Source organism: Sturnus vulgaris, chromosome 17 (genome assembly GCF_052056855.1).
Source record: "Sturnus vulgaris isolate bStuVul1 chromosome 17, bStuVul1.hap1, whole genome shotgun sequence".
In the NCBI taxonomy this organism is placed as follows: domain Eukaryota; kingdom Metazoa; phylum Chordata; class Aves; order Passeriformes; family Sturnidae; genus Sturnus; species Sturnus vulgaris.
The window spans coordinates 3,948,199-3,976,167 of NC_142259.1; the positions used below are offsets into that span (position 1 = coordinate 3,948,199).

The following is a 27,969-nucleotide window of genomic DNA, read 5'->3' on the forward strand; positions in this document are numbered from 1 at the left end:
CAGCAATACTGGATAATGTGTTTAAATGGAATCCGACAGTGCCAGAGGGGGCTGTAGATAAACCTGCACTGGTGTATCTATTGCCATATCACAAATACAGGCGATAAAACTTATGAATCTCACATACTCCAAAGGAGTATCGAGAAGTGTCTCCATTCATACCTAGAATAAGCAGCAATAGTGAAGCTTCTATGAGAGAACCCACCTTTCACAGCAGGTAAACCAGCAATCGTAAATAAAATAATATTGCTGATTCCCTGAAATGAGAAAGATAAAAACTCAATACTATAAAAGAAAAAAAAAATCCAACCAAGAAAACCCCAAAAAACAAACCAAGCAAAAAACCCCAACTGCACATAAAGTATTGAAAATACCACGAGATGTCACTGTAATGCAAGAAAATGACAAGTGGTGTGAGACGTGCAGTGTCTGCACTGAGGAGCTGGGAGTGAGCAGTGCTGAAGCAGATTTGTGAAACAGCTTTACTGAGAAACCTCCTAAGGACAAAACTGTGCATGAGGAATTTGGAGCATCAGAAGTCTTCTATGAAAATTGAATCCTGGGTTGTACTTTCACCATATGAAGCAGAAATAATCAAAGCCAGTTTGAAGTTGATGCTTTCCTTTACCAGTCACATGAGCAAACAGAGGCTCAGCCTGTCCAGCTTTACTCATTCTTTAGTAAAAGAGAAGTGAGACAGTCCAGAAATGGATCACACGCTTTCCTTCCTGCAATCTACACTGAGATGACTGCAGCTCATTTCTCATGCTGTAACATTAGTCTATTTGGTTTAGCAGAAGGGAAGTCAGAGAGAAGTTTCATTGCATTATGCATTAAACAGACCAGAACCAACAGTGAAATTATTTGGTCACAGTCATATCGGGCACATGTAAAAACACCAGAGAAAACGGAACTAAAACTCTTTAGGGTAGGGTTGCACTATTTACAGGAGCTCTTATTCACTACTGTAGCAGAAATATTTATCCTTATTACAGTTACTGGAAGACATTGTGCTGGGCAATGTATTTTCAATCTTTGGCACAGCTGTTATTGTGTATGTAGGGTCAGAAGTGTTGATACCAACAGTTTGAATATCAAGTGTCAGCTAAAATACTTGCAGATCTGAGATCACAGGGAGAGAAGTTGGGAAAGAAGTCAGTACTAATGTTACACTCCTGTTGCCAAATGAGTAATCACTTAGACTTGCAGCTTTACCAGCTGTAAAGTACAACTGAGCACCGATGATACAGTACATTAAGTGCTGTAGTTACCGACTGTAGATGCATATTACTGTGATTAAAATTTTCAATTTAATTCTTTTCTTTGTAAAATAAATACAAATAAATGGTGAATTTGAAACTAAATGTAAAAATACCACCTATATTAAAAGTAACACCAACAACCTGTAAGACAAACCTGATAGTTGGATGTTTGCAGAAAAAAACTATCACTTTCTTAAATAATTTACATTTTGAACAACTTCATACAGACATGCCCATGTATTTAAACAGATTTGCAGTATTAGCAGTGATTAAAAAGTAACTGGTAATATTAATTCATTAATTATGTCTGCTAGATAATTGTCTTCATTTTGCTTTAGGAGAAACTGGCAACATGTAATTCCATCTTCAGCTCTATCAAGACTGACCCCAGTGCAGCTGCATTTTACATGGAGGATAAATCAGGCACTGCATAGGGACACTCTTAACATAGCACAAGTAGATTTTCATGAAACCTGTCAGAGGAAAGAACCTGGTTTGAGAGGAAAGGCTGCAGCAAGGATAACTGAAAGCAAAGAAATAGAACAAATAATAACACAGTTGTGAGGCCCAGAAATGAATGTGTTAAGTACAGTCTAGCAGAGATTTGGAAAGTGCAATTTGAGGAAAACCTCCTTCTTCTCTTCCATGAAGCTGTATTAGAATCAAGTGGCAGCAAGCCTTTTTCCAAAATTGGATCTCAATCCTGCAGGTGCTGGATTCTGAGGTGAAAGGACAACAGATTCCATGTAGGAAGTGGCAGCCTGAACATCTCTGCAGATACATACACTAATCATTCTATCTTTATCAAGTGTTGTTCATCGTTTAGTAACTCAAACTCACTTTCCAGAGTATGTTACTCTGTAAGTGACAACTCGACATTCAATTTCTTCATGAGCTTTCTTAACAGGACTACCATTGACAGAAACAACAGAAAATTGTAAAATGCTTTTATTTCAATCTTCTGTATTACAATAGATATAGTTTTATTATTGCTTTTTAAAATTAATTAAGCACTTTGCAATTTTACTACTGCTGGACCTTTTGTCCAGCATATATGCTTCATTGATACACTGTGTAATGTACAACCCCTTTTTATTTGCATGGATTTCATGTTTCTTTAAAAAACATGCTTGAAAGAACCTTGAAACTGTGGACTACTAGACATTCATTTACCGTATGACAATAATAAATACATGTTTTTAAAAGTGCATTATATGGTGATAATCCTTGTGAAGAATAACCTTTTACAAAATCCTCATTATAAGGGAAGTGCTCAATTTGAACACAGTGCAAGCAGTCAAGTTGTCCTGAGAAGATATAAACGTGGTGTAAGTTTACCTTCATGACACGTGCATCTTAGCACTAAATGGCTTAATCCCATTTTTGTCAACCAGAAGCCATTTGATGTTCATTACTGAGTGTGGCAAGAAAACCTAAGTGCAATTATCAGCTCTGCTGTGACAGGTGCCAGTACTGGTGTGAAGGTTTAGCAGCTTAACCCGGAGGTGGCTCTCAGCTCCACTGCTCCACTGAGCCAGCAGAACCAGAGAGCTGCACTGGCAGGAGCTGTATTGTCAGCCCTGTCCAGCAGTACACACCAGCACAGAGAGCAAAAGGAAACTTGGAATAATGCTTCAGTATTTAGTATTCAAGACCTTGCACATGCCAGTACCCTGAGAGGTTGTGGAAGGAAGACAATAGAAGGCCAACTCAGACTACTGAGACATTAATTTCTCCACTCCTCTCACACTGTGCTATATCTGGCATGAACCTTTCTCCTGACAGCCTCAGCTTTACAAAATCCGACCTGGCCACGGGAACACTGAGGTCTGACATTTGCTAGCACATGACGGTCTGTCCCAGGAGACAGCAACATCCTTCTGGCACGAAAGCAAGTATTGCTCTGAGCTCCAGAAACACCCACTGTGAACTGGTGTCTGGTAAGAGAGGGGTTTTTATGGTGTGCTGTGTTTGCTGATGGAAGAACAACAGTAATGTGGGAAGGAAAAAGAGTGGGGAACAATGCTTGAAAAGAGTGCTTTTTATTCAGCACTAGTACTTCTGTGCATGTGTGTGCACATTCAGATAGGATTGAGCTTTCTGAGTACTTGCAAAAGGTGCTCAGCAGCTCACAGAATTCTCATTCCTGACTTTGGTTCCTCTGAAAGCCAAAGACCAATGGAATCTGAGGCAGCTTCCTCACTTGAAAGCCCAGCTTTCCTAAATGGGTATCACAACAAAAAAGCAGCATTAAGTTACCAGACAAATTAATTTTCTTGGGATTTCTGCACTTCCAGAAATACTCAGTAGATTTGTCAGACTAATATATAATTGGACATGGGTTGCTTACAACTGTGATTTTACCAACAACTTGTGATTTTGCTAAATAAGCATCAATCCAAAATAAGATGCCCAAGTAAGTGGCCTGATTTTCATAGCATAGTCCTAAAACACAGCTCTTCTAGTATCTCCAGCCAGCAGCTCTGAAAGTCTACACTACACACCTAAAGCTAAACTTTACATGCAGTAATGATTATGTATGGGAACAATTATGGACATGCTTTTACTTAATAAATTTAAGCCTGTTGCAAATCTTAAACCACACTAAAACCACAGAACGAAAATAATAGAGCAAGAAGCATGGGAAGATGGTCTAACAGTGTTCCCGTGCTCTCCCTGCAGCAGAAGGGATTCTGTTTATGGGTCTGTGTAAGTAGCAGTTTACCAAATTAAGTGCTTTCAAGTTCCTGATTGTGTTACAAAGGCTGCGGTCTTGGGAGTTCAACTGTTTTACAATGGCAAGCAGCTAAATAAAGAAGTCAAAGCTACTTCCGCAGTAGTTCTGGAACGCTGGGGAACGACTATGATTCAGGGTTCTGGAATGATATTCCAAGCCTCTTAACCCCACTTTCTGTAGTATTTCTTCTCCTTATATATATATTTATATCATATCCATTTCTTGAGCTATAATTTTACCGGTAACAGCGATAAAATCATGAGCATTCATACAGTGCTTTGAGACCTACAACTGCATTTGCAACACAAGTCCAAACTTGGTCTTGTTTCCCTTAGTAAAAGCAGGTGCACCAGGAAAAGACAATTCCTGGACCATCAGCTTGAGGAAAAACCTACTTGGGCATCACTTTACAAAGGTGAGAATTTCCCCAGGCAGATCTGCCTTACGCTCACTTTGGTAACAATCACTCCTGCTGCAAGGACGAGGTAAGAAAAGGCATCTTTTGCTTTTTTCCCAAGGGAAACAGAGGGGCTGATGGCACATTTTCATGTATGTTTTGCTCATAGTAGCATTTACTTTCCTACTCAGATATTAATGGAAATATTTAATGTGGTTGCAGCCTTAATAACATATGTATATAAATACAAGTACTCCCTACAGTGTCTGTCATCCAAATTATGCATAAATGGAATAGCACCCTGACTTGGTGAAGTAATATAAACAAAATTAGAAACAAAACCAGTAAAGCCACACTGTCCACTTAGAAAACAAAGAGTAGAAAATGGTAAGAGATCAGTTAGAAACATTCTATGCAACAAGAGTTATCACTAGCAACAAGAAATGTGTTGTTTTGCTCTCTGGTAGCCTTACAGCATTCCTGGGAACCATTCTGCAATGACTCACACACTCAAAAAACCCACATGGCCTTTCTGGGATTGTATCTCACTACAGATTTTGGCCCTTTTAACTTTCCCAGAGGTTTAGAGCAGTTTATACAGGTCCAGCCCTGGGACACTTGGCCAGGCTTGGCCGGTTTCAAAAGGAAGCCTGTTGCCATAGGAGCAGAGAGCCATGCCAAGGGACAGAGTGCCACCAAGACTACTGACACGCTGCTCAGCACCACTCCCTTTGTTCAGATGAAGTGGATCCAGCTCTCCTCACATTCCCTCGGCAGCTTCAGGGGGTGAGTCCGGCATCTGAGGGTGTAGTTCTTGCCTCTGTTGTTATCCCAGTACTCCTGGCCGTTGACTCGGTACCTTGCTGCAAACTGGAGGAGAGTGCTCAGCTGAAGGAGGAAAGGAGGCACAGGAAGAAAGAAAGTGAACACATCAACCTGATCCTGCCCGTTTTTGTCTGGGATGCTGCAGTGCCAACGAGCACACACCTCGTGGATGCTTTCCCACTGGTTGAAGGTGTAGCGCACGGACACCTGCTTCTCAAAAGCAACATTCCGAACGTGGATGGTGCCACTGAGCCCCAGATCTGAGCTGGTCACCCGTTCCAGACACACCTGCTGCTCCTGGAGTCGGGATGAGAAATCCAGACAGTCTGCAGGCTGCTGGAAGTCAGGGACCAAGCAGTGCATAGTAAACTCCAAGTTCAAGTTGCTGTACCAGAGGTCTGAGTTTATGGAGAGCCTGGAAAGGACATGCAAAGGGATGGATGGATCCTCCCCAGCCTGGAAGACTTTCACTTCAGTGAGCTCCAAGCCTAAAGCATCAGCAAACCTGACCCGGTTCATGCGGCTCTGGCAGCTGGGCTCCTGACACTGCAGCGCTGCTCTCCTCATCCTCCTCTCGGGTGATGTGGGCAGGGACCTCGCTCGGCGGCGGATGATGGGCCGCAGGGCTGGGTCGCAGCTGGAGAAGGTGCTGCTCGCGTGATTATTTGGCTGGGGGCTCTCCTTGGCTGGGGCACTGCTCCGCAAAGTCTTGTTGCTACTTGTATGGACTGCTGGGCGCTCCTGCTGCCCTCGTCTCACTGCTCCTTCAGCCTTCAACATGTTTTCATACAGATCTGAGAGGTAGCTGGGATTCCTCTGAAGACCACGCACTTCCATTCTTAACTGGTGACAAAAAATCAGCGTTTACACTGCAGGTAGTAATGAGCACTGCCGCTCTGAAGCACTTAATCTGGGAACGGCAGCCACAGTAAGGACTGAGGTTATTGCACTGGATGCAGCAAAGATCATCTGGAACCACGTCACCGTGGAACGAAGGGCAGCAGCCTGGCAGCTCTCACGGCAGCTGGCAGAGAGCCGGCAGGAGGGCGTTGTGCGGGGAGCTGGAGGCAGACTCAGTGCCCGATGAACTCGAGATCGCTGTGCTGGCTGGTGGCTCCCAGGCTCAGGCTGGAAAGGGATTCAAGGCTATCACCGCTGATACTGGACGAGCTCACCCCCAGGCTGGAGAGCGACTGGAGGCTGTCGTGCTGGATGAAGGACTCCAGGCTGTCCGAGAGGTCGCTGGAGGCGCGGTGCGCGCCCAAGCACCGTGTGCCGGAGCCCCGGGCCAGAGGGGCCTGCAGGCTGTCCTCGCTGGCCCCGGCCGAGCCCACGCTCCGGCGGCAGCTGCAGCAGCACGAACAGGGGGCACACTCCAGGCTGTCACACTGGATGCTGGGCGAGTCGAGGCCGGGGAAGGCTTGGAGGCTGTCGGGCGGGAGGGAGCCGGGGCTGCTGCAGAGGCTGGAAGGCGGGCGAGGGCTGCCGGGCGCGGCCGCGGCGCCAGGCTCGGTGTCGTGGCTGGCGGGGGACGGAGCCACGTTCGGGGCCGCCACAGCGCCCATGGGCGGCGCGGTCCCCGCTGCAGCCCGACCGCAGGAGCAGCCCCGAACCCCCGGCCGGCACCGCGGCCGCTCCGCTCCGTGCCCGCGGCGCAGGCGCGGGGCCCTTCCCCCGGCCCGCCCCGGCCTGGCCCGGCCCCCACGCTCTGCGCCCGGGGGGCGCTGCCGCTGCCGACGGACGCGGAGTAAGGGCAGGTACCGGGCCGGGGACCGCCGGGCAGTGCGGGCCGGCCCCTGAGTGAAGGAGCGGCCCTTGCGGAGCGCGGTGATAGCGGCGGCGGGAGGGAGCGGAGCGGGCCCGGCTGGGCGGGCGCTGCGGGCACTGCGGGCGTAGCTGCCATCGCTACGGGCACGGTCTGCGCCTGCCGGCCCTGCTGCCAGGCACCGCGGGCACTGCCTGCCATAGCCGAGGGCACAGCCTGCCACCATCCCGGGCACTGCCACCATCCCGGCACTGCCACCATCCCGGACACTGCCACCATCCCCGGCACTGCCACCATCCCGGCACTGCCACCATCCCGAGCACTGCCACCATCCCGGGCACTGCCACCATCCCCGGCACTGCCACCATCCCGGCACTGCCACCATTCCGGCACTGCCACCATCCCGGGCACTGCCACCATCCCCGGCACTGCCACCATCCCGGCACTGCCACCATCCCGGCACTGCCACCATTCCGGCACTGCCACCATCCCGGACACTGCCACCATCCCCGGCACTGCCACCATCCCCGGCACTGCCACCATGCCGGCGCTGGCCGCTCGCGGCCGCTGCTCTGCCCGCCCCGGGTGCGGGACTGCGGCGCTCCGGGGCTCCGGGCTCGGCTCTGCTGAGCGCGGCCGGGACAGGATGCGGGGAGGCGTTTGAGGGATAGGACGTGTAAATAGATACAGTTAATATGACTGTAAATACATAAACAGCATTGCAGTAGAAGTAAAGGTGCGTCAGGAGAGCTGTTTGTCACCTGTAATATTTGCAGACCATTGTGAACCCCTGGAACCGTGCAGTTCCCTGATAAGGGAATGCAGTTCCTCGGGAGTGAAAGAAAGCAATGGATCCTGCTCTGAGTATCTTTAGTAGGAGCTGCTGAGACATTTGTTTTGGAAAAAGAAAACAATTAAGTATTGGATACAAAATGTGCATATATACATAATCGGAAGAGCGCGAAAAATGACAATTCAGCTCGCACAGCACGCAGGGAGTTGATCATCTGCTCTCCATAAATTGGGAGCAGGAACACCCGCCCCGCTGGGCTGTGACGCCCAGCCCCAGACAGCCCCTGGAGCTGCGCAGGCTGAGCGGTGTGGATGGGGATGAGGATGGGGATGAGGATGAGGATGAGCACATGACACTGCACAGGAGCTCTGGGAGCACGGCCTCAGGTATTTCCATGGGTTGGGAATAGTAAACGGAACGATGCTGCTTCCCACTAAGGAGTGCTGGGGGAGGGGACTGTTTTCCAGTACAGTTTGGTAGCTGATTATGTTTATCTTACTGCTTTAAAAATAGAATCACATCGGGAGGATTTTGTTTGTCGCCAGCATCTCCAGGACGTGGGGATGTCTGCATTGGATATACTGTGTCTTGCAAAGCTAAAAGACTGGAGCCGTTTGAAGATTATGTAACAGTAAAGGTGCAGATACCCTTTGGAAAGAGGAATAATGGGACCAGGCATTCAGGAATATCCCTTATTACTGCACAGAGAGACACAGCAGAAGGAAAGCCACAGCCACACCAATGAAAACCACAAAGGAATGGTAAAGTAAGGAAATTAATTTCTCTTTTTATAGTTACTGGAATGTCGACATACTGGGCTTAGTTCATAAGTGCCTGTTCCCACTGCCATCCTCTGCCCTGATCCCAGAGACAGAAATGATTGTGCAGGATGATCGTGCAGGTCACAAGGTCACAGAGGTGACTGCAGCAATGCTGGAGGCACAGGACTTAGTTTCATTCTTTTATAAGCTCTTGAATTTGTGAAATCATGTGTTTTTAAAAACAAAATCTGACTATACTGACATAAAAACTGAAAACAAGATGTGCAGCCTGGCAAATTAACTGAACTGCAGTAATGCTAGATTATACAGGAAGGCACAGTTTGATTATTTCTGCTCTGAAATGATATTTAAAGCTTTCTATTTAGTAATCAGTAACATTTCTTGTTTGTGGAGCAAACACTGTTTTTATTCATACAGAATATGCTGATTTATTTATTCTATATGCTTACACAGAAATGTAGCTGGTGTATTTAAGGAAGCATGTTTTAGTTCTAAGCTGCCCAGATCAGTAATGCCATTCCTTTTGCTTTCATATGAGCTTTTTCTCTTAATAATATTTTCACAACCCCATTATAATATGAAATAAGGAACTTTCTTATGCCTTCATTATGAAATAGTTTGTATTAATACCAGAAGAGACCTTGTGCTCCCTGTTAACTTCTACTCCTTATCTTCAAAGGAATAATCCTTTAAATTTTGTTGAGAATATGCAAATGGGAAAGACAAGCAAGATTTGGCTTGCAGTAACCTTCACATTGTACTTTCTACTTAATTTTGGTAAATTGCAGTAGGAGCACCTACCAGTTACTATAAGAATCAGTAGTTAAATATCTAGTCTGTAATATTTATCTCCAAAGGAGCTTTGGGATCTTCTGACAGAGAATTCTATATAACAGCTACATTCTGTTATTATATCATCTGATAGAATTATTCATTTTTGCATTAATAATATTAAAAATACAGCAGTGCATTTGTAGTATAAAAGTAAAAAGTGGCATAGTTCTGATGAACTTTAAGTCTAAGAATAACTGCAATCAACCTTTTTTTAAGCTCAGTTGCACTCTAAGCTTTTATTGTACTTCCATTCTATGCTGCTATTTATATCTGATATTCTGTTTAACCTTTTGTGGTTACAGTAATGGAAAAAGCCATCCAAGCACCAAAGGACTAAATAAACCAATTTCTTATGCGAAATCTCCTCCTGGAAGATCAGGCAAAAATGTATCAAGTGCCATTGAAAAGGTAAATAATCCCCTTTTCTAACATAAAAACACAACCTACTCTAAGTCAGCTTCTTAATAACATCACAAACTTTCATATTCCTTCAGATTTCCCATGACACTCAAGATGGTCACCAACCAAGTGTTTTTAAGAAGGGAAGGAACCAGCTGGATGGCAATAATCAGTTTAAAAGGTAATTTTATGTTAAGATTATCTGTTTAATTTGTAGTCATTTCAAACTGGTGTACAAAATGCTTGTGATGAAATTGTAGCTGCTGTGTTTTGCATTTGACTTTACTGGCTCAGAGTTCAGCATTTATGAGAACAACAAATTGAAGTCATCAAAATGGAAACTTGCTATCCCGCTTTAGTGAGTTCTCAGGCAAAACCATAATAATAATAATAAAAACCCAACAAAAAATCAGTAGTAGGCAGTGTTATCTCTACCAGCAATTATTGATTTTGCCTCATTACCAAGTTTCCATGCCAGTTTTAGCTTGAGTCATGGAGATCCCTGTCCTTGGGGTGGCAAGACCTTTGTAAGCTGCTGTTCAAAGGCATTGATTGTTCTCACAGGACATGAACTTCCTTTTCCTTTAGGATCCCAAGTGTTTGCAGCTCATTGCACAGTGCACAAGGACCAAAGAGGAGTCCCCCAGAAAGAAGACAAAACGAATCCTTCCTGCACAGGAGTCCCCCAGAAAGAAGACAAAATGAATCCTTCCTGCACAGGATCTCCCCTGGCTCCAAGGCCAGCACACAAGAAAACTTCAGTAGGGCTAAGGATGTCTCAGTGCAGCATTTTTATTGCAGTAAAAAAGAACAGTTGGGAAAGAATCATGAGGAATACATTGCTGAAGCCAGTCCAGGATCTTCAAAATGGCAAGAAGCATCTGTAGGTGAAATGTTTCTTGATTTTGAATCCGTACAAATTATTAAAGAAGATGCTGAAGATGATAGTGCCAGTGACCTCTCTGACTCAGAAAGGATTCCCATTCCCCCCTCTCCCTGCACACCACCAGAACTCATCCTCAGAGCTGAAGAAATCGACCCAGTTTGTTTGGAACACATCCCTGAAATGGGATTCAAAGAATCTGAATATTACTACCCTGACTTCCTCCCACCCCCTTTCAACTCGTGGGACTTGAAGCAGCTGGCCATCCTTGTCCACGTGGAAGGGAAAACCGATTTCCACCCCAAGCCCACGGGATCCCTGGAGAAATACATCGAGCGCCTGGTGCAGCTGGAGTGGCTGCAGATGCAGACGGTGCAGAGCGAGAAGGGCAGGGCCACCAAAGCCCGGCCCCAGACTGCCCCTGGCCCCACCCGTGCCCTCAAGAGCCCTGGAAAAAGCAAAGCCTTGCTCAGCCCTGTGCCCAGCAAGCAGGAAAGTGTCACCAGGCTGCCCAGGGGCTGTTTGGGTCACAGGGCAGAGCCGTACTCTGAGGAGACTCGCCAGGTGCGTTCCCATCCAGGTCACCTGAAAGTTCCTGAGAGAATGGGATGTGCAGCATCTTCTCAGAGGCACACTGGTGATGTAAGGAGTGAACTGAAAAAGAAACCAGCTGCAAAGCAGCAGCTGCTCAGTCTGCAGCCCCCCGAGAGCAGCTCTAAAATCCAAAGTGTTGGTAACATCAGACCCCCTAAGCAAACCCCAGCACCCCACGGTGCAGCTGCTCCCATCAAAGGTTTAAAAACATACATGTGTACAAATCCAAAGAAAAATGGCAATGCCAGCAATTATGGTCCTCCTAAAAAGCCAACAATGGACAGGAAAATAAAAACAAATGGCACAAAGCAAACACCACGCAAATTTCAGTGAGGGACAATTCATTAGTTGATGCTTCTTGACTGCTAGAAAGCATCTGGCCAGTGCAGAAGGATCTTTTTATTCTTCATAGGAAGATCCTGAGAAAAATGTTCCTGACACGTGGTTCTGAGTCAGCACTGTTCATTTCTATAGATTTGATCTTAAGCCAGCAGGAAATGTTTTCCCTGAAGGCAAGTGTCTTCCATTGGTCTTTCCTCAAAAATATTTATAATCGCTCAATGAAGATAACAATAGCACAGTGTGAAGTTTAGAGAAGTACAGAACGTCCTGTCTGCACCAGCTGAAGTCTGAGTGTTCCTTGTACTGACCCTGCTGGGTGTGAGGGAAGAGGGTCCATGCTCTTTCTCCTTGCCCAGATGTGCTTTTTGTAAGACAGGTTTGATTGTGGTGTTTTGGTGTTTTTATAAAATAATGGAGCCTGTTATCTATGCAAAGTCAACTCTAATTCTTCACAGAAGATGATGAATTGGATTTTTTTGATGAAATAGATATTATTTTTTTGAAGAGAAGAAGAATGGTGATAACGTTTTGAAATATTTTAATGCAGACAGAATTCTTTTTAAGACTAAGTATTAGGGACCAGACAGCTTCAATAATGACAGATTAAGAAAATTGAATGTGTATTTTTATACCCTGGAATCTTCACTGTGTTTACAGACAGCTTTCCTGGAAGTTCTTTTTGTAGGCCTTGATGCTTTTTGTCATTTAGAGGAAATGACCAAATTTCAAATTGCACATGGATATATTTGAGTAATGCTAACTAAGGCTTTTAGCAGAGACTGTATGGCCTGGTTTTCAGAACTGGCAGCCTCTCAAAACATAAAAACCAGACTCTTAGGGGAAGAATTTAAAGGGTGTTGTAAGTTCGGGTAAAGATATATTTTGATACAGAAGATAGCTATTTTTAGTCACCTAAGATGAATCTTATTTATTCTGTGGTCCAGCCTAGCTTGGCTTCTTAAGGTTTAGGGAGGTGAGATGGGGAAATATCTTAAGAGAAAGAAATTGTACAACCAGGATTGGGTCCTGTCCTTGGGCCTTGTGTCTTCTCTTGTGTCTATGAGATACAGGAGAATACAAAGGACAGCTCAGAGAATATTCAAGTGTCACTTGATCTGTCCCAGCAGCTGGGGACAGGATCTTGTTAAGATTTAAATTCTAAAGAATGTTTTTTGCTTTCACTTTAAAATCCTGGTCAGCATATTTTCCTCCTCAGTCACCAGTCCCAGTCTTCATGAGAAGTGAGCTGAGGTCTGATGGACCAGATTGTGCAAGTGGATCCTTCACACTGGGATAGAAAATGAAAAAGTAGCAAATACTAAAGAGTACATTATGTATATAGCTAAATTGCACTTCTCTTGGTGAGCTCATCTTGGTTTTAAGATGCTTAGCTGTTTCTTTCATTGTGCCTACCAGATCTTCAGCTTTGTAAAAGTTCAAAGCATGAATTTATATGTAGTTTGAAAAGTGAGAATATTAAGAAATGTAGTAATAGAGTATTTTACAGTACATAAAAACATTGCTCAGGAATAGTCTAAGAAATATTTTTAGTGGTTTTTTTCCTCGTCTACTGGAGACCAAATGTGAAATTTTGAATTGGTAAAGGAAACGAATGTAATAGACAGTATTACATTTCCAGCATCAATATTTGTAAAGTTACACTTAATATGAATTGTAGTTGCATGTACATTCAGCTCTATGCAATTCAAGCGAAACTGAATCTGAGATGCTCAAAGACCAGAGGAGTTGGCTGTGTCAGAGGTGTGGTGGCACTCAGGATGGCACTGAACACCAGCAGCTGCAGGGGACCAGCACATCCCAGTGTTGCTGTTCCACCCTTTTGTTTTGGTCCAGCTTCATTTATTTCAGCCTTTTTAGATGAAAGATTCCTGTACCCAGTGCTAGTATTTCAAGCTCTGGCCAAATTCTACAAGCCTGCCTTAGCCAAGTTTTCCTAATTCACATGAACAGTAGTAAAAAATAGGAGAGCTGCTTTGCCAAAAATCAGGATTTTAATGCACTGCTCTAGTTCACAGTTACAAGCACCAAACCTGAGGTGAGCAGGATCCAGACATTAATCAGAATAGCAGTTTTTAGAAAGAAATTCTGTTAAGATATAGAAAATAATTTAGCATGTTATTATAGCATTGAATATTGCTGGATGCTAAATTTTCTAAATTGAAGCTTTCCTGGGTTGTAAGGAGGGCATGTAGATACAGGCACATTTTGCATGATCACTTCTTTAAGAATAAATAAACCCCATTTCAATCAGCTGTGACCAGAGCAAGGGCACTGGCATTGGCACTGGGAAAAGTATTTTGTCACAGAGGCAGGAAAATTTTAATGTTGTGTTTGTCACCTTATGGACACCAGTCTGTCGTTGAAGACTAAAAAGTGAAGTAGGTGGAGGTGGTGATGCCACTTTAAAGAAGTCTGGAAACTTGTTCATCACTGGGCTCTGTGTGGGATCTGGCCAAGTAAGTTTGTCTCACATGCTAATCACACCAGTCAAACCTGTGGCATTGATTTGATACTTGTGACACGCTTTGTTCACACACACAAACAGAAATTCTGTGTTTGCCTCAACAAACAGCTCTTGGCCTGAGCAGGGCTGGGTTTTATCCTGTTTCCATTTTAACTTCACCACGTTCTGGGCCTACAGATGAAAAGAGCTCCTTTTATGAACAGGACTGTGGTTTATATTTCTTTCATTTCCTATTGCTGGGTATTATCTGCTGAAAAGAGCAGAAAAATTTATTCCATCAAACACATTCAGTTTAAAATGAATTACTTAAGATACTTCCACAACACCATGTTTATATGGCTATTAGCCTTTTTTAAAAAGGTTTAGCAATATGTTCATGTGGATCTAAGCCTAGCACTGGTGATGCTTCTTGAAGAACAGATTACTGTGATGTGAGATATTTTAACAGAGTGATTTTTTTTTTTTTGCTAGAGAATGTAAAGGTTTAGTGTTCTGCAGTATTACCTACAGAACAAATATGCTCAGGTTGTATTTTAAATAAACAGCCAGACTCTGCTTCAGTTGCATGAGTATAAACTTTGAACAACTCAGTTATTTTCAATGAAATGACCCTGTTAGAAGATGTAAAGAAACAGAATTTCACTCCAATATGTATAAACTGTTGTCCTCAGTAATGCTAATGTATTTTTTGTGCATCACATGAAAAAAATACAGCAATACTGTTTTTCTCTTGCCACGTTTCGTTTTTCTCCATTGCTTACATCTCATCCTGAGGGCAGTAACATTTTCCCACCTGGTTCTCAGTTGGAACCAGCAGGATAATGCTGCAGGGAGATGGTGCTGATTCCATCAAACTGCCCTGCTTGATTCCAGCCTCTGAGACCTGCCCTCGTCCTGTTCGTGTCCTTTCTGTGTTTATTCATTGTTCTTTCAGGTAACTTTTACCTTGTGTTTGCTATTTAAAAGGATCTTGTTAGAATTCAGAGAGAATTTTGACAGTTTTTTCAGCCAGTATGTGCTTTTTTGGAGCTGATACTTTGAATTTCTACAGTATGAAATTGCCTAGAATGTACTGGGTTTTGCCTTATTTTAAAGGTATTGAGCCTTTGTTGCTCCCATTGCATTAGTAGTTTTTCATCTGAAAAATAAACAGACCACGCTGGAAGGACTGAACTTGATTTACTGAGGATTTGCAGACCAGCTTTTGATGTTGGTATTCATGTATTCTTATTTATTTGAAATTTTTGTGGATATTTTTGCTAGTAGTTCTATTGGAAAAGTGATCTTGTCATTCAAAGGTACCGTATATTTGCTACAATAAAAGTGAGGTACTGCTCTGTTTGTTGCCGAGTTGTATTTTTTTTCTCAAGATGGCACCACTGAATTTTCTTGGAGAAGATCCCAATCTTGCGGTGTCGAGTGGGGAGGGTGGCTGAGCACATCCCGGCTCCCGCTGGCCAAGGGAAGCCATAAAAATACGGAATTTAACGGCGGCTTCGGGCAATTCCATCCGGGATCCCGGGTGCGGGAAAACACGGACTGGACGTCTCCTGGAGTACGGAATGGAGCAAAACCCGGACTGGATTACTCCTGGAGTACGGCATGGAGCAAAACTCGGACTGGATTGCTCCTGGAGTACGGCATGGAGCAAAACCCGGACTGGATTTTTCCCACAGTAGGGAATGGGCTTAATTTCATACGCAGTGTGTTCATGCGCTGAGTTGAGGCTAACTCAGAGGAAAATAAAGGGAAAAATAGCTTTGCTATTTTTTATTTTTTTCTTTCTATTTTAAAAATATCTTTTGCTATTTCTGTAATATTTATAGTAAGCTTTACAAAGCTCCCTTGTGAGGTATCACACAACAATTTTACAGTCAGAACATTCCTGCTATTTGAACTTTTCCTGCTGTCCAAGCCTTCCTGTCCTGCTCTGCTATTTAACCTGTTGCTGTTATTTTTGAGTTTTGGAAGATCCCTCCTGCCTTCCTGCCCATTCTCAGTTACCTGAGTGTGGCCTGTTTCACACGATCTATTGCTTTTCTTCTCACCTGAACAGATCAGTTCTTCCATACACATACACAGTTCTTCCTTTCACAACTTCCAGAACACTAAATTAATTCTTTTCAGTTCGAAAAGACAATATGCCCAGTAAAAGCAAATCAGAAGAATGGAGAATGCTATAAGACGTTTTTTCAAAGAAGCCAGAACCTTCCCCCTGCTCTCTACCATTCTCTGCTTCTTAATTTTAATTTCCTGCTTCCTTATGAAGTTTTAAGTAATACATCTTTTTCTCACCCTGTGTGGGAAGTTTATCTCTGGATATACAAGTTCATTCTTGCTTGGTGACCTTTGGGTGGAACAGCTTTCAAATAAGCTTTGAAAGAACTTGCTCTTGTTTCAAAATCTGATATTATAGAGAAGCAGATCTCCTGGGCCAAAACCCAGACGAACCCAGCTCCTATTGAAAGTAAAGAGTTGTTTATTCTTAGCAAACAATGCTGAGGGTATTAGGGAATGGCATTTCCAAGGAACTGATGAACCAAGACACGTGATTACTGTTAGTTGTAAAATAGCAATGAAATTGGACCCATGACCCATTTATTGCATGTGGAAGTGGCAGATGCAGCACAGGAGGACTGAGCTTTGCTTGGAGCCACTTCAGTTTGGCACAAACAACAGTTCAGGTTTTTTTACTTTGTCTTCTGGGGTGGCCCACAGGGCTGGAAATGCTGGTGGAAAAGCCCTGGGCTGCAGGGAGCCATCACACAGCGTTCCACAGACCCGGCTCTGCTGCACCTGGATGCTCCCACCTCCCATGGCAGGATCTTCCCAGGTCCCCCATGGTCCTGCTGCGCCCCTTGGAGCTGCTCATCATCCTGCTGCTCCTGCAGGTGGGTGTGGGCTGGGATGTGGGCTGGGGCTCCAGCTGCACGGGGGGCACTGCAGGACGATGGAGCCAGGATCTCCCCGGGCTGCTGAGCCATAGGATCAGAGGGCAGGAGATGGAAACACAACATTCCACCCGAACGTGAGGAGAACTTCTGTGTGGGTGGCTGGGGCCTGAACGGGCTGCCCTGAGAGGTGATGGAGACTCCTTCCCTGCAGACACTCGGATTCCTGGTGGGCACAATCCTGAGCAGTGTTCTTGAGGGGACCTGCTGGACCAGCTCATCTCCCTTCCCACCTTAACCCCTCTGAGTTCTGTCTGTCCCCACTGGTGCCTCTGAAACAGGAGGCTCCTCTGCCCCAGCTCCTGGGCTCAGGTGTCTGGGAAAGGCTTTCCAGGGCTGGGGTCCCTCTGCTCATCCTGCTGGGAATACTGGAGTGCTCCCCCCTGGCTGAGCACACTGGTGCCTGGTGGGGCCCTGCCACGTTAACCATCATCCCCCAGGAATTCAGTGGCGTTTCCATGAGTGTTTCTGGGGGATTCATGGTCCTGCACTGCGTTATTCCTTTCTAGCAGTGCCCCTGGCTGGAATGGAGACAGTTCTACCCTGAGCTATGGCCAATCAGGGGAACAAGAGGAGTGGGGAAGCCAGAAAATACACAGTTAAAGCTTCCAAAACGATTAAAAGTGACTACACATGGAAAAGGGGGAAACAGCTTGTTCAGAAGGGCTGAACCTGGAGCAAATCCAACAAGGCCAACTTGCAAGTGCCAAGTTGCAGCCTTGCTTGCTGTTTTCACATGGCAGAGCTTTTCCCTGCATGTAAACAACTTTACAGCTCCAAGGCAATACTGATGATCCCCATTCATTGCTCATCAGGTTTATAACTGTGACAATTTTATAAGTATTTTCCTTCTTCAGAATAAAGTCATGGGGTAAAGGCCTTTACCTGAGTCTGGGCAGGCAGAGATCTGTTCCATTTTTGGGCACATTTGATAGGGTGAGTAATAAACCCCAAAATTTCCAAGGGAAGTGTCAAGAAGTAGGAGAAAGGTGCCCAAGTTACCTGTGAACTAATGGCAATGGTTTAATTTGAGCACTGTTACAGTCCTTGGAGGTGAAAGATTTCCAGTAAAAAGCAGTGTTTGAAGCAGGGAAGGATGCTTGCATTTATACAAAAAGGCAAATTGTGCCAATTTGGGTGTAGTCACCATTCTCAGCGATTTTTTTTACTCATCTGAGTTAGAGATTTTGGTGCAGTGATCATCTTCTGGTAAATCAGTTGTGTTTGGAACACTTCAAGTCACACCACAGAGCCCCTGAGACTCTGAAATTCTCCCCAGACTTAACTCTTTTTGCAAAAGTCAGTTTATGTCCTGCCAATACCAGACAACTTCTAAAGGAGCACTGGACACAGAGAGACAGGGGTCAATATTTAAAAACTGGAGATACCTGATTTAGGAAAAGCCACAGAGATGATACCAAAGACTGGTATCTGCATGCACACAGCATTTCTGTGGGGTCTGGCATCACCTGACCAGAGGAATTGCTCTCACAGCTCCCATGGCATTCATTTGGAATGAGATGGATGATATTTGTGATGATATTTGTGGAGTTAAGGGTTAGGTACAATTCAATACAATACTGTCAAAACTGAATCAATATGTTTCTGTGAAGGCAAATTCCTCCTAGACAACACATCAAGATTTTCTAGTGACCCTCACTTGTCACGATCACTTTTTCACAAGGTTACTGCTGCTGACAGTTTTTCTCATGAAATTGAAAATTTCAATGTAAGACAAGCCATCAGAAGGAAGAGTATTCAGGTTTGTACTCAATACTGTATAATAACAGATACACAACAGCTAACTGTGCAAACTGTGACACTAAACCCTGTTTTTTATCCAATAGGGGATGGATTCTTATCAGTCAGACAGTCTGCGACCTCTGAAGCGAACAAAAAGGGCCTGGATTATCACCACCATTGATGTTCAAGAGGAGGACAAAGGACCATTCCCCAAATATGCTGGACAGGTACAAACCACCTTGTAGGAAAAGTGCTGCCTGAAGCTCAGCAAGGCATTCATCACCTCAGGTTGTACAATAAAATACTACGGGGAGCAAAGGGCAAAAAATGTGCATTAAAAAGCAACTTTTAAAAAACTTCCTCATCCACACTTGTCTAATTTCCACAGAGATGGGTAGAACTGTGAGGTGGGAGGGATTTACTGGTCCTTCCTGGGGAAAGCTGCAAAGAAAAAAGACGATGGAGTGGGAGTGGTGCAGTGGTGCTGCAGACAGGGAGCTGTGGGGTTGGCTGAGACCAAGAGAGGCCCCATCTGCAAAGGGGAGAGGGGCAGAAAGAGAACTGATGTAAATTATTTTTATTTCTGTTCTATCTTCCCTGCTCACATTGCACTGTCCCACTTCTCTCTTCACAAGCTGTTCAATAATAGATCATACAATACATCACTGAAGTATTTGATCAGTGGACCTGGGGTGGATGAGGCTCCAGAGATTGGATTGTTTTCCATAGAAGATGATTCCAATGGACACCTGTACGTCCATCACACCATCGACAGGGAGAGGACCCCAACCTTCCAGGTAACACACCTGGACAGGACACTTCCAGCTCTCTGCCAGGGTTAATTGTTCTCCCATGGCCAGATACATCCCAGGAAAGAGACACACCTATAATAATGTTAAATCAGTATTTTCATGGCTTCCTGCTCTTATCTGGCATCTGTAAACAACTCCTAAATCGATTGTCTCAGCAGAGGCCAATTAACTTCTACATCACGGTTCATTTTAAATCCCTGTGGCTTGTCTGAACTTCCACAAACATCTGCACACTTCTTTTTGATCTTTTTTCTGGGATGACCCCTGATCATAACCTAAAAACTTAAAAAGCTGTCCTGAAATTCAAAATCTGTTGCAGATCTAGTGTCCAGAACATTGAGTTGTAAACACAACCTCCTAATCAGGAGAATGCAAGCAGATAGTCATGTGTTACAAAAACTGGGTAATCCTGGAGCAAAGCTCTATTACTGTAGCTTTACATGAGAGGAAGCATATGTTTCTCCTTAAAAAGCAGAAAAGTGTTCACAAGCAGGAAGTGCAATGAAAGAAATGTGATAACAAGTTTATGAATGAAATATGGGAGTGTGGGTTTGTTTTCCTCCTGAAAAAAAAATTTCAGTTGTGGTCTCCTTATGTTTATTCTGTAATGATTTCTATTTGGGTCTCTGTGGATTAACTGTACCCAAATTATGGTTTTCCATGGGGTTTTCTGTGCAACATCTTGCCTTTTATGCAGCCATTTCAAATAATTAATTTCCAGTAAAAATATTTTTTTTACTTTTAAAAATGTTTGAGGCCTAGGATGATCATTATGAATCTACTACTATTGTAAAGTGAAATAATGACTTAACCATGTGATTGAAAGCCAATGCTAAAGCAAATTGGAATGAAGCAGCTTCAAAATTGAAGGTTTATTGTTCTATTCTGACATCTAAATGGTGCTGTTCAGTTCATTCTGATGCCTGTGTTGCTATTCATTTAGATTCGTTTTGATGTTGAGAGCAGAAAATCTGGTGAGCTGTTGGACAGCCCTGTATTTTTCAGGATAAAGGTTAAAGATATCAATGACAATGCACCTGAGTTTTCCATGAAAGAATATAGCACTACAATAAGAGAGGACCACAGCAAAGGTGAGTTCCACCCAAACTGGGTTTGTATGGTTTGTGTGTGACTATTCTCTTCCTAATCCCTTCATTGTTATTATCCCTTTCCTACTAAATATGTTCCTCTCTCCACCTTTTACTTAACACTCATGAGTTTAGGGACATTTTCCTGTTTCCTACGTTTCAACCTCATGTCTGATTAACCTCAATATACAATATCAATATACAATATCATTGGAATATCACTGGAGACATTCTGAAAAGACCTCAAAGATGTTTCTTCTAAATTAGAAGCCAAGACTGTAGCTCTCTGATCTCAGATGTGGATCTGGAAGCTGCACATGCACCCAGCTTCACAGAAGGTGGTCACACACTGCTCAGAAACACAAAGATTTAGTCTGGGTGTGTACACATGTGGTATCAACTCCTCAGCAGCTGGCATGAAAAAATAGTACATGTTTTTGATGCAGTAAATCCAGGAGTGTGATAAGTCTGTAGTAACAGAATTACAGCTCTTCAGGCAGATTTGCCACCCAAATCAAGTAGTGGCTAGAGTCTGTGCAGGGATAACCATGGTCATGGGAGAAGTTGTGTGTTTGTTTAAGAGCCTGCAGACAGGCCTGAGAACTCCACACTGAGACTATACATTCCCATTAATATCTCATTAATTCTTCATCCTAGATGAGCCAGTTATCCAAGTCACAGCCCAGGACAAAGATGAAGTGGGCACTGTGAACTCACAGGTGTCCTATTCTATAAGCATGCAAATGCCCTCTCCTGATGGACTCACATTTCACATCGATCCAACCACAGGATCAATATTTCTGTCAGGATGCCTGGATTATAAGGTGATGTATATTTAGCATTTTCTCATCATTAATGCATGATACATGTTCACTACACAGTTACCAGGTACAAGGGGGAGGAGAGTCTCACATCCAGCTGTGGCTGGCAAAATACAATGTGGAACTGCTTCCCAGCTAAGTTTCAGAACTTCCTTTTTTCTGTTTTCCAGGTTGCCAAGTCTTTCTACCTTCTGATTAAAGCCAGTGACCATGGAAGTCCCCAGCTGTCATCTACTGCAACAGTGGCTGTCACTGTTGAAGATGCAAACAACCACCTCCCTGTATTTACTAGTGATAACGTAAGGGAAAACATTATTACTTCACTGAGCCTTTCGAAGTAAAGTTCAGTCCTTCCAACTGCTAAATGCACTCAGCAGTGGAAATGGGAATCCTCAGACCATTGCAGAATCGGGGCAAAACTTGTGCAAATGAGATCTGTCAGATGAAATATCTCTTAAAGCACTAAACTTTGTTAGTTTTCTATGTACATCACCAGGAGGTTTTTGTGGCACTGGAAGCATAAGGAAGTTGACAGATCAGCTGATTCTGGTATCTGGGCAGCTGAGGTGCTGACTGCCCAGAAAAGTGGTGGATGTTCCACTCCCTGAATCACCTGGTCTCATGAGAGGTGTCCCTGCCCATGGCAAGGGTTGGAACTAGGTGACTTTTAGGGTCCCTGACAATCAGAACCATTTTATGATTACAATCTGCTCTTTATTTTACAATCCTCCTAAATAAACCATCCCAGCCAAACCCAGCACATGTATTGAGAGTGCTGAGTCAAGTCAGGTGCTGCTCTGTGTAAATATTTGAGGTTGTGAAGAGCAGCAAGAGATACAATAGGGTTACAACCGTGTGTACAAAGTCACCTACAAAAACAAACACCTTCACCACTGCCTGGTACCTGGTGTTTGAAAGACCTGAGGGAATAATGTTAGATCACTTGCAAAAATGGGTTTACACAAGAGGCCTGTGCTTTGTCATCAACTCCTATCTAGAAAAATTCCAGCCCTTCTCACAGCTATGATTTGTTCCCTCTCTCTATAATCCTTATTGCTTTTTGTAAAGTTATGATGCAAGGACAGTGCTGTTTGTATATTAGAAGGCAAGAGTCTGAATTTTCAGCTCTCAACCGATGACCAATTTATTATAAGAAATAAAGACAAATGACATATTATTGCTACATCATCACTCCTTAGGTGATTTAATTGGCATTTCTCAGTCTGGCTATGGAGTGCTACTTAGGCAAGCTGGTGGCTACACTGCACCATCAAAAACTTAAGCCATTGTGAAGAAATTAAATAAGATAGATAGATAGATAGATAGATAGATAGATAGATAGATAGATAGATAGATAGATAGATAGATATCATCCTTATTTCCTTCCTTTTCCTTCCCAGTACCACCTGCAGATTTCAGCAGGAGGAGAACATCCAGCAGTGCTAAGGCTCCAAGTGGAAGACAAAGACTCTCCCAACACTCCAGCATGGAGAGCAAAATACAAAATCACAAAGGGCAATGAGAAGGAGCAGTTCAGCATTGAGACAGATCCAGCCACAAATGAAGGCATTTTGAATGTTATCAAGGTGAGGAGATAATATCAACAGGGAAGCTGAGTGTGGCAGTGTGTCACATGGCCTGTGATTGAGTCAGCTGAGCTGGGTGAGCTCAGGTCACTTGTGTTCCAGGTAAACAAGTGTGACTGCCACAACAAAGGTCATAATTGCTAATTAACTGCTAATAAACTGCTAAAAGGGCATAACTGTTAATTAAACTGCTTTTGTCTGGGATTTTCAGCCTCTCAGCTATGAAGGTGACCCTGAGATGAGACTTGTCATTTCTGTAGCAAATGAAGAACCATTCTTCTGGTGTAAAAATGGCATTGTGACACTCTCTCATTTGGAATCCACAAACACAGCTGTGAACATCGAAGTCTTACAAAGTGCTCCAAGGTTTCATCCTCCCATACTTATTGTCCAAAAGGAAGATTCAATGAAGCCTGGGAGGGTATTTAGAAAGTATCCTGCCACATATTCAGATGATGTGCCAAATAAGATAAAGTAAGTGGTGATGTTCCAACTCTTAGAATAAGAAATACCTTAGGAATATAAAGAGGTTTGCAGGTGTAGTTTGGTACCCAAAATCCATTAAAAATGATAACTTGTAATTTTCCCCTTTCTTTTTCAGATATAAACTAGCCCATGACCCAGATGGTTGGCTGAGTGTGGATGAGAACTCTGGTGTTCTTACTGTGGTAAAAGGATTCGATCAAGAATCTCCCTCCTTGAACAACAGCCTGTACACCATTATTGTTCATGCTGCTGATCATGGTAAGCAGCCAGCCAGAGAATATTAAAGCAGTTTGGACTGTGAAATGAAGTGCATGTTGAACATGAAAAGATAGCAAGACTAAACATCCAAGTGCTTAATGGATAATAAAACACCGGAATGTTTATAACTTGTGCTATGTGTGACAGGTAGGATAAACCAGACAGATCCTGGAATTTGTCAATGTCCACTTGTGAGTGTTTCTGTGTTTCTCTTGCTCCTGCCCAGGCAAGCCACCACAGACTGGTACTGGGACCATCCTGCTTTACTTGTCTGACATTAATGATCATATGCCAGCGTTGGTGGCTCCTGCTTTAGATGTGTGTGACAAAAAAGAAGGGACAGTTCTCATCATAGAAGCCAAGCCTGCTCTGGCCCATTCACATTCAGGGCCTTTTACATTTGAGCTGGCTGAGGACTCTGAAGACGTGAAGCATAACTGGAAATTAGGAAGGAACTTCGGTGAGTTCTTCTTTTTGGGTCCTTCCTGAGTTCATTGTCAGCTGTGGCCCCTCTGGTTATTTCACTGCCTCTTACCTTGCTGGTTTGTTACTGATGAGTCTCACTGAGACTGAAATAATGGGAAAGAAGAGCCTTCGAAATATGAAATTATGGCAGTTTGTGAAAAGTGACATTGCTCTTCATCTCTGCTGGGGACAGGACCAGCAGCAATGTGCTCAAACTGCAGAAAGGGGGATAAGACAGCTGAGGAACCACTTCTTCACTTGATTAACTACCTAAGGAATTCCAGAGGTTATCAGGGAGCTGTGCCAGAGTGCAGCCAGCCTGGGACAGATCTCTGCCCAGCAGCCTCAGTGAGGTGATAAAGTGGGATGTAATTTAGTCCTATTTACTACAGTGCATTGAGACTGGAAAAACTATATGAAATTGGGGTGCAAATGAGTTTCCTTTATCAACACAAGGGACTGTAGAATATTCTACTTCTTTCTGTGAGTCTTGAAACGATTCACTTGTCTTTTTAGGGCAGTCAGTTGAACTGGTGATGTTAAGAAGCCTCCCACAAGGCAGCTACTTGGTGCCCATCATTATTCAGGACAGGCAAGGATTTTCCACAAGGCAGGACCAGCACATCAGGCTCTGCTTTTGCCCAGATGGACACACATGTCCATCATATTCACCAGTTCTACAAGCAGCAGTGGGACTTGGAAGTGGTGCCATTGTGATAATAGTGATTGTTTTCGTATTACTACTGGGTAAGCAATCCTTTAAGTTAGACATGCAGGTTCTCTGTCATCTCATCACTGGGTCTCATTGAAATTGCAGCTCTTGAGCTCAAATCTACCAAAATCATCCAGAGGATGACTGGCAAATGTAAATTATCATTAAACTAAACTCTAGTACGACATAGCAAGTGTTTTTATTTGCATTGAATACAATTGAATACTTGACTTTTTTGACATTTTCTCTGTCCTGGTTGAAAGTGATGCAATTCTCCCATGGAGGTTAAACTTGTTCTAGAGCTGGTTTCTCTGTACCAGCTCATGTTGGTTGATGCTGGAGAGAACTGCTGATTCCTTATCTGAATAAAAATTAATAGATTATCTGAGCATTGTTCCTCTGATTACCTGTGCATGATCTATTCTGTCTGCCTGCTCAGTCTCACCACTCCAACCAAGAATTCCATCTGCACAGCTGCAGGTTTCCCAAGGGAGCTCCTTTGGAAGTGGGCTGGGAACCTCTCTCTCCACTGTGTTGAGCCAAACCCATCGATTCCCAGTGCCCATTTCACCTTCCCCTTTCTCCTTTACAGTGTCCAGCATCATGCTTTGCCAGTGTTACAGGTCAGGGGCTGAAAGAAAAGCCATTGCTTCACACCAGGAAGGTGAACAGACTTTAATCAACTACAATGAAGAGAGCAAAAGTTCTTTTTCTGAGGTGAGTGTGACAGCATATATCCACACTATATCCCACCAGTGCTGTGTGGCTGAATGTGCTACAGATCATCTCTTTAATTATGTTTCCTCTGGTTTTGGTATTGAACAAAATTTGCCACTGTCTGGAGAGCTGTGCTCTGCATGGGCTGGATAATGCCACTCTGGTGACAGACTGCCACCACTCCTACCCCTTTTCCAGTATCAGCAGGACCTTTCCAGGTGCCTCATCCTGCTGATGAATCTGACAGGTGAGGAAGCACAGCATCTCCTGTCACTCTACTACACACACATCCTGGTGTGTGCAGCAAGGGAGTAAATGAGAATGGAAAATGGAATAGTCTGCAGAGGTGTGATCCTTCACACTTAGTTCAGTTCCTTATTAACACCATCCCTCTCCCTGTGTGCAGGCTGGGCTGGATATTACACGTGGTGTTGCTCCAACAACTGTGTCCATGGAGGCTGGAAAAGAAATGATTTCTGAGGTAACTGCCTGGTTCTTGATGAAAATGTTCTTTTTTATACCAAGGGAAGTGAATTAGGTCTGGTGTTAGTAACAGTGGGAAGAATAATGCAATATTGTTCAATTAGAAAATAACTGTCACTTGTTGGAGTAACTGGAAAAGGCAGCACAAAAGAAATGGATGTAACAGAGAGAAAAATAATTGGAGCTATTTGTAAGTGAAAGGAGTGTCAGAAGGTGGCTTTATGCTGGTCACACCTGAGATAGTGTGTCTGTCTTCCAGAATGGCTGTTTCACTGGTTACAAGACATCCCGAGCAAGACACCTGGATTGCTTCATCCAGACAGTGGACAGCACACTGGCTTGGGTGAGAAATGAGCATTGAACTCCTCCTGTGTCAAGGTTTGTAAGCACAGGAGAAAGGGCTTGCAAATCTGGACAGCTGCTCTGTCTCCAGCTGCTCTGAGCCCTCATGTCAGAAGCACTGCAACTGAAAGCAAGGGATGTATTTGATGAGAAAACATTCAAGGCTTTGTTGAAAATACCTTTGTTTTCTTGACTGAATTGTCCTTCAGGTTGGAGAAACGGGGCTAAAATGCTTTCTGTGCCTGAGCAGGGTTAAAGATTTGTTACCTGCTCTTGCACTTCTGTGCTGTCAGGCAAATTCAAATTCCTCTTGCCTTGTCCTACCTGACCTTGCATATGTACAGTCCTGTCCTTTGTCCTCCTTGGCTGGACTGCAGGTCCTACCAGCCAAGGTCACTTGCCAGCTCTCTGGCCCAGGACAGATCAAAAGCCCTTTCCTGCCCCATTTGTACCCTGGGGAAAGTTCAGACTCTGGAACTTACTCAGCAGAGACTTCCTGTAGAACTTTTCCTTGCCAGACACAGACTCATATTCTTCTCTCTAAATTCCTGCCTAATTTTCATGCCATAATTTCCTTTAATTTTCAGAAGGGCAGTAGGAGCTTTTGTGCTGACTTGCATTGTTTCTTCCCTTCTTTAGAAAGTGTATTACCAAAGCACACTGGAAGACTATGGGGACACCTGTGAACCTTGCAGATACACTGAGGAAGGAGTTTTTGAATCAGAGCCCAGTAACTCCCCTTGCTCCATCTCCATTGGCAGTGAGGACTTGCCTGATGATTTTTTGAACACTCTGGGACCAATGTTTTCTGCTCTGGAAGAGATCTGTCAGAAGTGATCTCCATCACTCAGTTGATGTTAGAAGTCTGTGAGTATGGTGCTGTAAAATCTTCTGGCAGAAGCAGTGAAAATTTCAGAAAAAATCTGTGCTTGAAGGCATTGCAGTGTTTGCAGCATGAGCAGCTGGCCTTTCATTCTTCCTGCCTGCACTGTTTCATGTGGGCAGCCAAAAACCTGGCGTGTCTCGAGGGTCACTGTGCAGAGGTGATGGGAGGATTTTGGCAGATTTGTACACACTGACACAAATAGAAGATCTGATATTAAGATCCTCAATTCAGTATGCAAAGGAAAAATAAACTTAGATCAACTGGGCCTGAAATTCCAAGCAGAGTTTCATATGGAAATAAGTCAGTTTTGAAGAGACAAGGCAGTTATCTGCTAGACCAATATATAGTCCTTTCTCCAGTAAGTGACCTCTTTAAACCCAAGATTAAGTTTAGTACAGTGCCATATTTTATATCCATTATATATGATAATGAAACATCAAAGACGAAGTTCACTTCTCCTCTGTGAACCTCCCAAAGTTCTCACACTTGGGACAGCTCTGCACCATCCCTGCTTCAGCATG

At 43.8% G+C, this 27,969-nt stretch overlaps 3 protein-coding genes across 8 annotated transcripts; 2 read left to right on the forward strand and 1 right to left on the reverse strand.

Moving 5' to 3' along the window:
• Window positions 1-2,194: 2,194 nt before the first annotated feature.
• PPP1R3D (protein phosphatase 1 regulatory subunit 3D) lies at window positions 2,195-6,269 on the reverse strand. The gene has a single exon (XM_014873929.2). The coding sequence runs from the start codon at window positions 6,056-6,058 to the stop codon at window positions 5,132-5,134; it is 927 nt and encodes a 308-aa protein (XP_014729415.1). The 5' UTR covers window positions 6,059-6,269; the 3' UTR covers window positions 2,195-5,131.
• Window positions 6,270-6,911: 642 nt separating this feature from the next.
• FAM217B (family with sequence similarity 217 member B) lies at window positions 6,912-15,435 on the forward strand. Of its 6 annotated transcripts, none has more exons than XM_088174773.1 (5): window positions 6,912-6,978; window positions 8,293-8,545; window positions 9,698-9,803; window positions 9,890-9,975; window positions 10,383-15,435. In XM_088174773.1, exons 2-5 carry the CDS (start codon window positions 8,445-8,447, stop codon window positions 11,602-11,604), a joined length of 1,515 nt encoding a protein of 504 aa, XP_088030899.1. In that variant the 5' UTR covers window positions 6,912-6,978; window positions 8,293-8,444; the 3' UTR covers window positions 11,605-15,435. The 6 variants fall into 6 exon arrangements, with proteins under 6 accessions (XP_088030899.1, XP_088030902.1, XP_088030900.1 ...); XM_088174776.1 differs by having other exon boundaries at window positions 8,293-8,540; XM_088174774.1 differs by having other exon boundaries at window positions 6,913-6,968.
• Window positions 15,436-16,938: 1,503 nt separating this feature from the next.
• On the forward strand, window positions 16,939-27,399 carry CDH26 (cadherin 26). Its single transcript, XM_088175217.1, has 15 exons — window positions 16,939-16,989; window positions 18,897-19,019; window positions 19,428-19,589; window positions 20,548-20,695; window positions 21,350-21,516; window positions 21,684-21,812; window positions 22,914-23,099; window positions 23,311-23,573; window positions 23,701-23,843; window positions 24,070-24,303; window positions 24,825-25,055; window positions 25,613-25,737; window positions 26,144-26,218; window positions 26,480-26,563; window positions 27,202-27,399. The coding sequence occupies exons 1-15, from the start codon at window positions 16,939-16,941 to the stop codon at window positions 27,397-27,399; spliced, it is 2,319 nt and encodes a 772-aa protein (XP_088031343.1).
• The last annotated feature ends 570 nt before the right edge of the window (window positions 27,400-27,969 follow it).

Coding starts and splice junctions, on each gene's coding strand:
- PPP1R3D (XM_014873929.2), bottom strand. CDS start 6,058: ATGGAAGTGCGTGGTCTTCAGAGGAATCCCAGCTACCTCTCAGATCTG.
- FAM217B (XM_088174773.1), top strand. CDS start 8,445: ATGGGACCAGGCATTCAGGAATATCCCTTATTACTGCACAGAGAGACA. Junction 8,546..9,697: donor AACCACAAAGGAATGGTAAA/GTAAGGAAATTA, acceptor TTGTGGTTACAG/TAATGGAAAAAGCCATCCAA. Junction 9,804..9,889: donor TATCAAGTGCCATTGAAAAG/GTAAATAATCCC, acceptor ATATTCCTTCAG/ATTTCCCATGACACTCAAGA.
- CDH26 (XM_088175217.1), top strand. CDS start 16,939: ATGGTCCTGCTGCGCCCCTTGGAGCTGCTCATCATCCTGCTGCTCCTG. Junction 23,844..24,069: donor TGTTCATGCTGCTGATCATG/GTAAGCAGCCAG, acceptor GCTCCTGCCCAG/GCAAGCCACCACAGACTGGT. Junction 24,304..24,824: donor GAAATTAGGAAGGAACTTCG/GTGAGTTCTTCT, acceptor TTGTCTTTTTAG/GGCAGTCAGTTGAACTGGTG.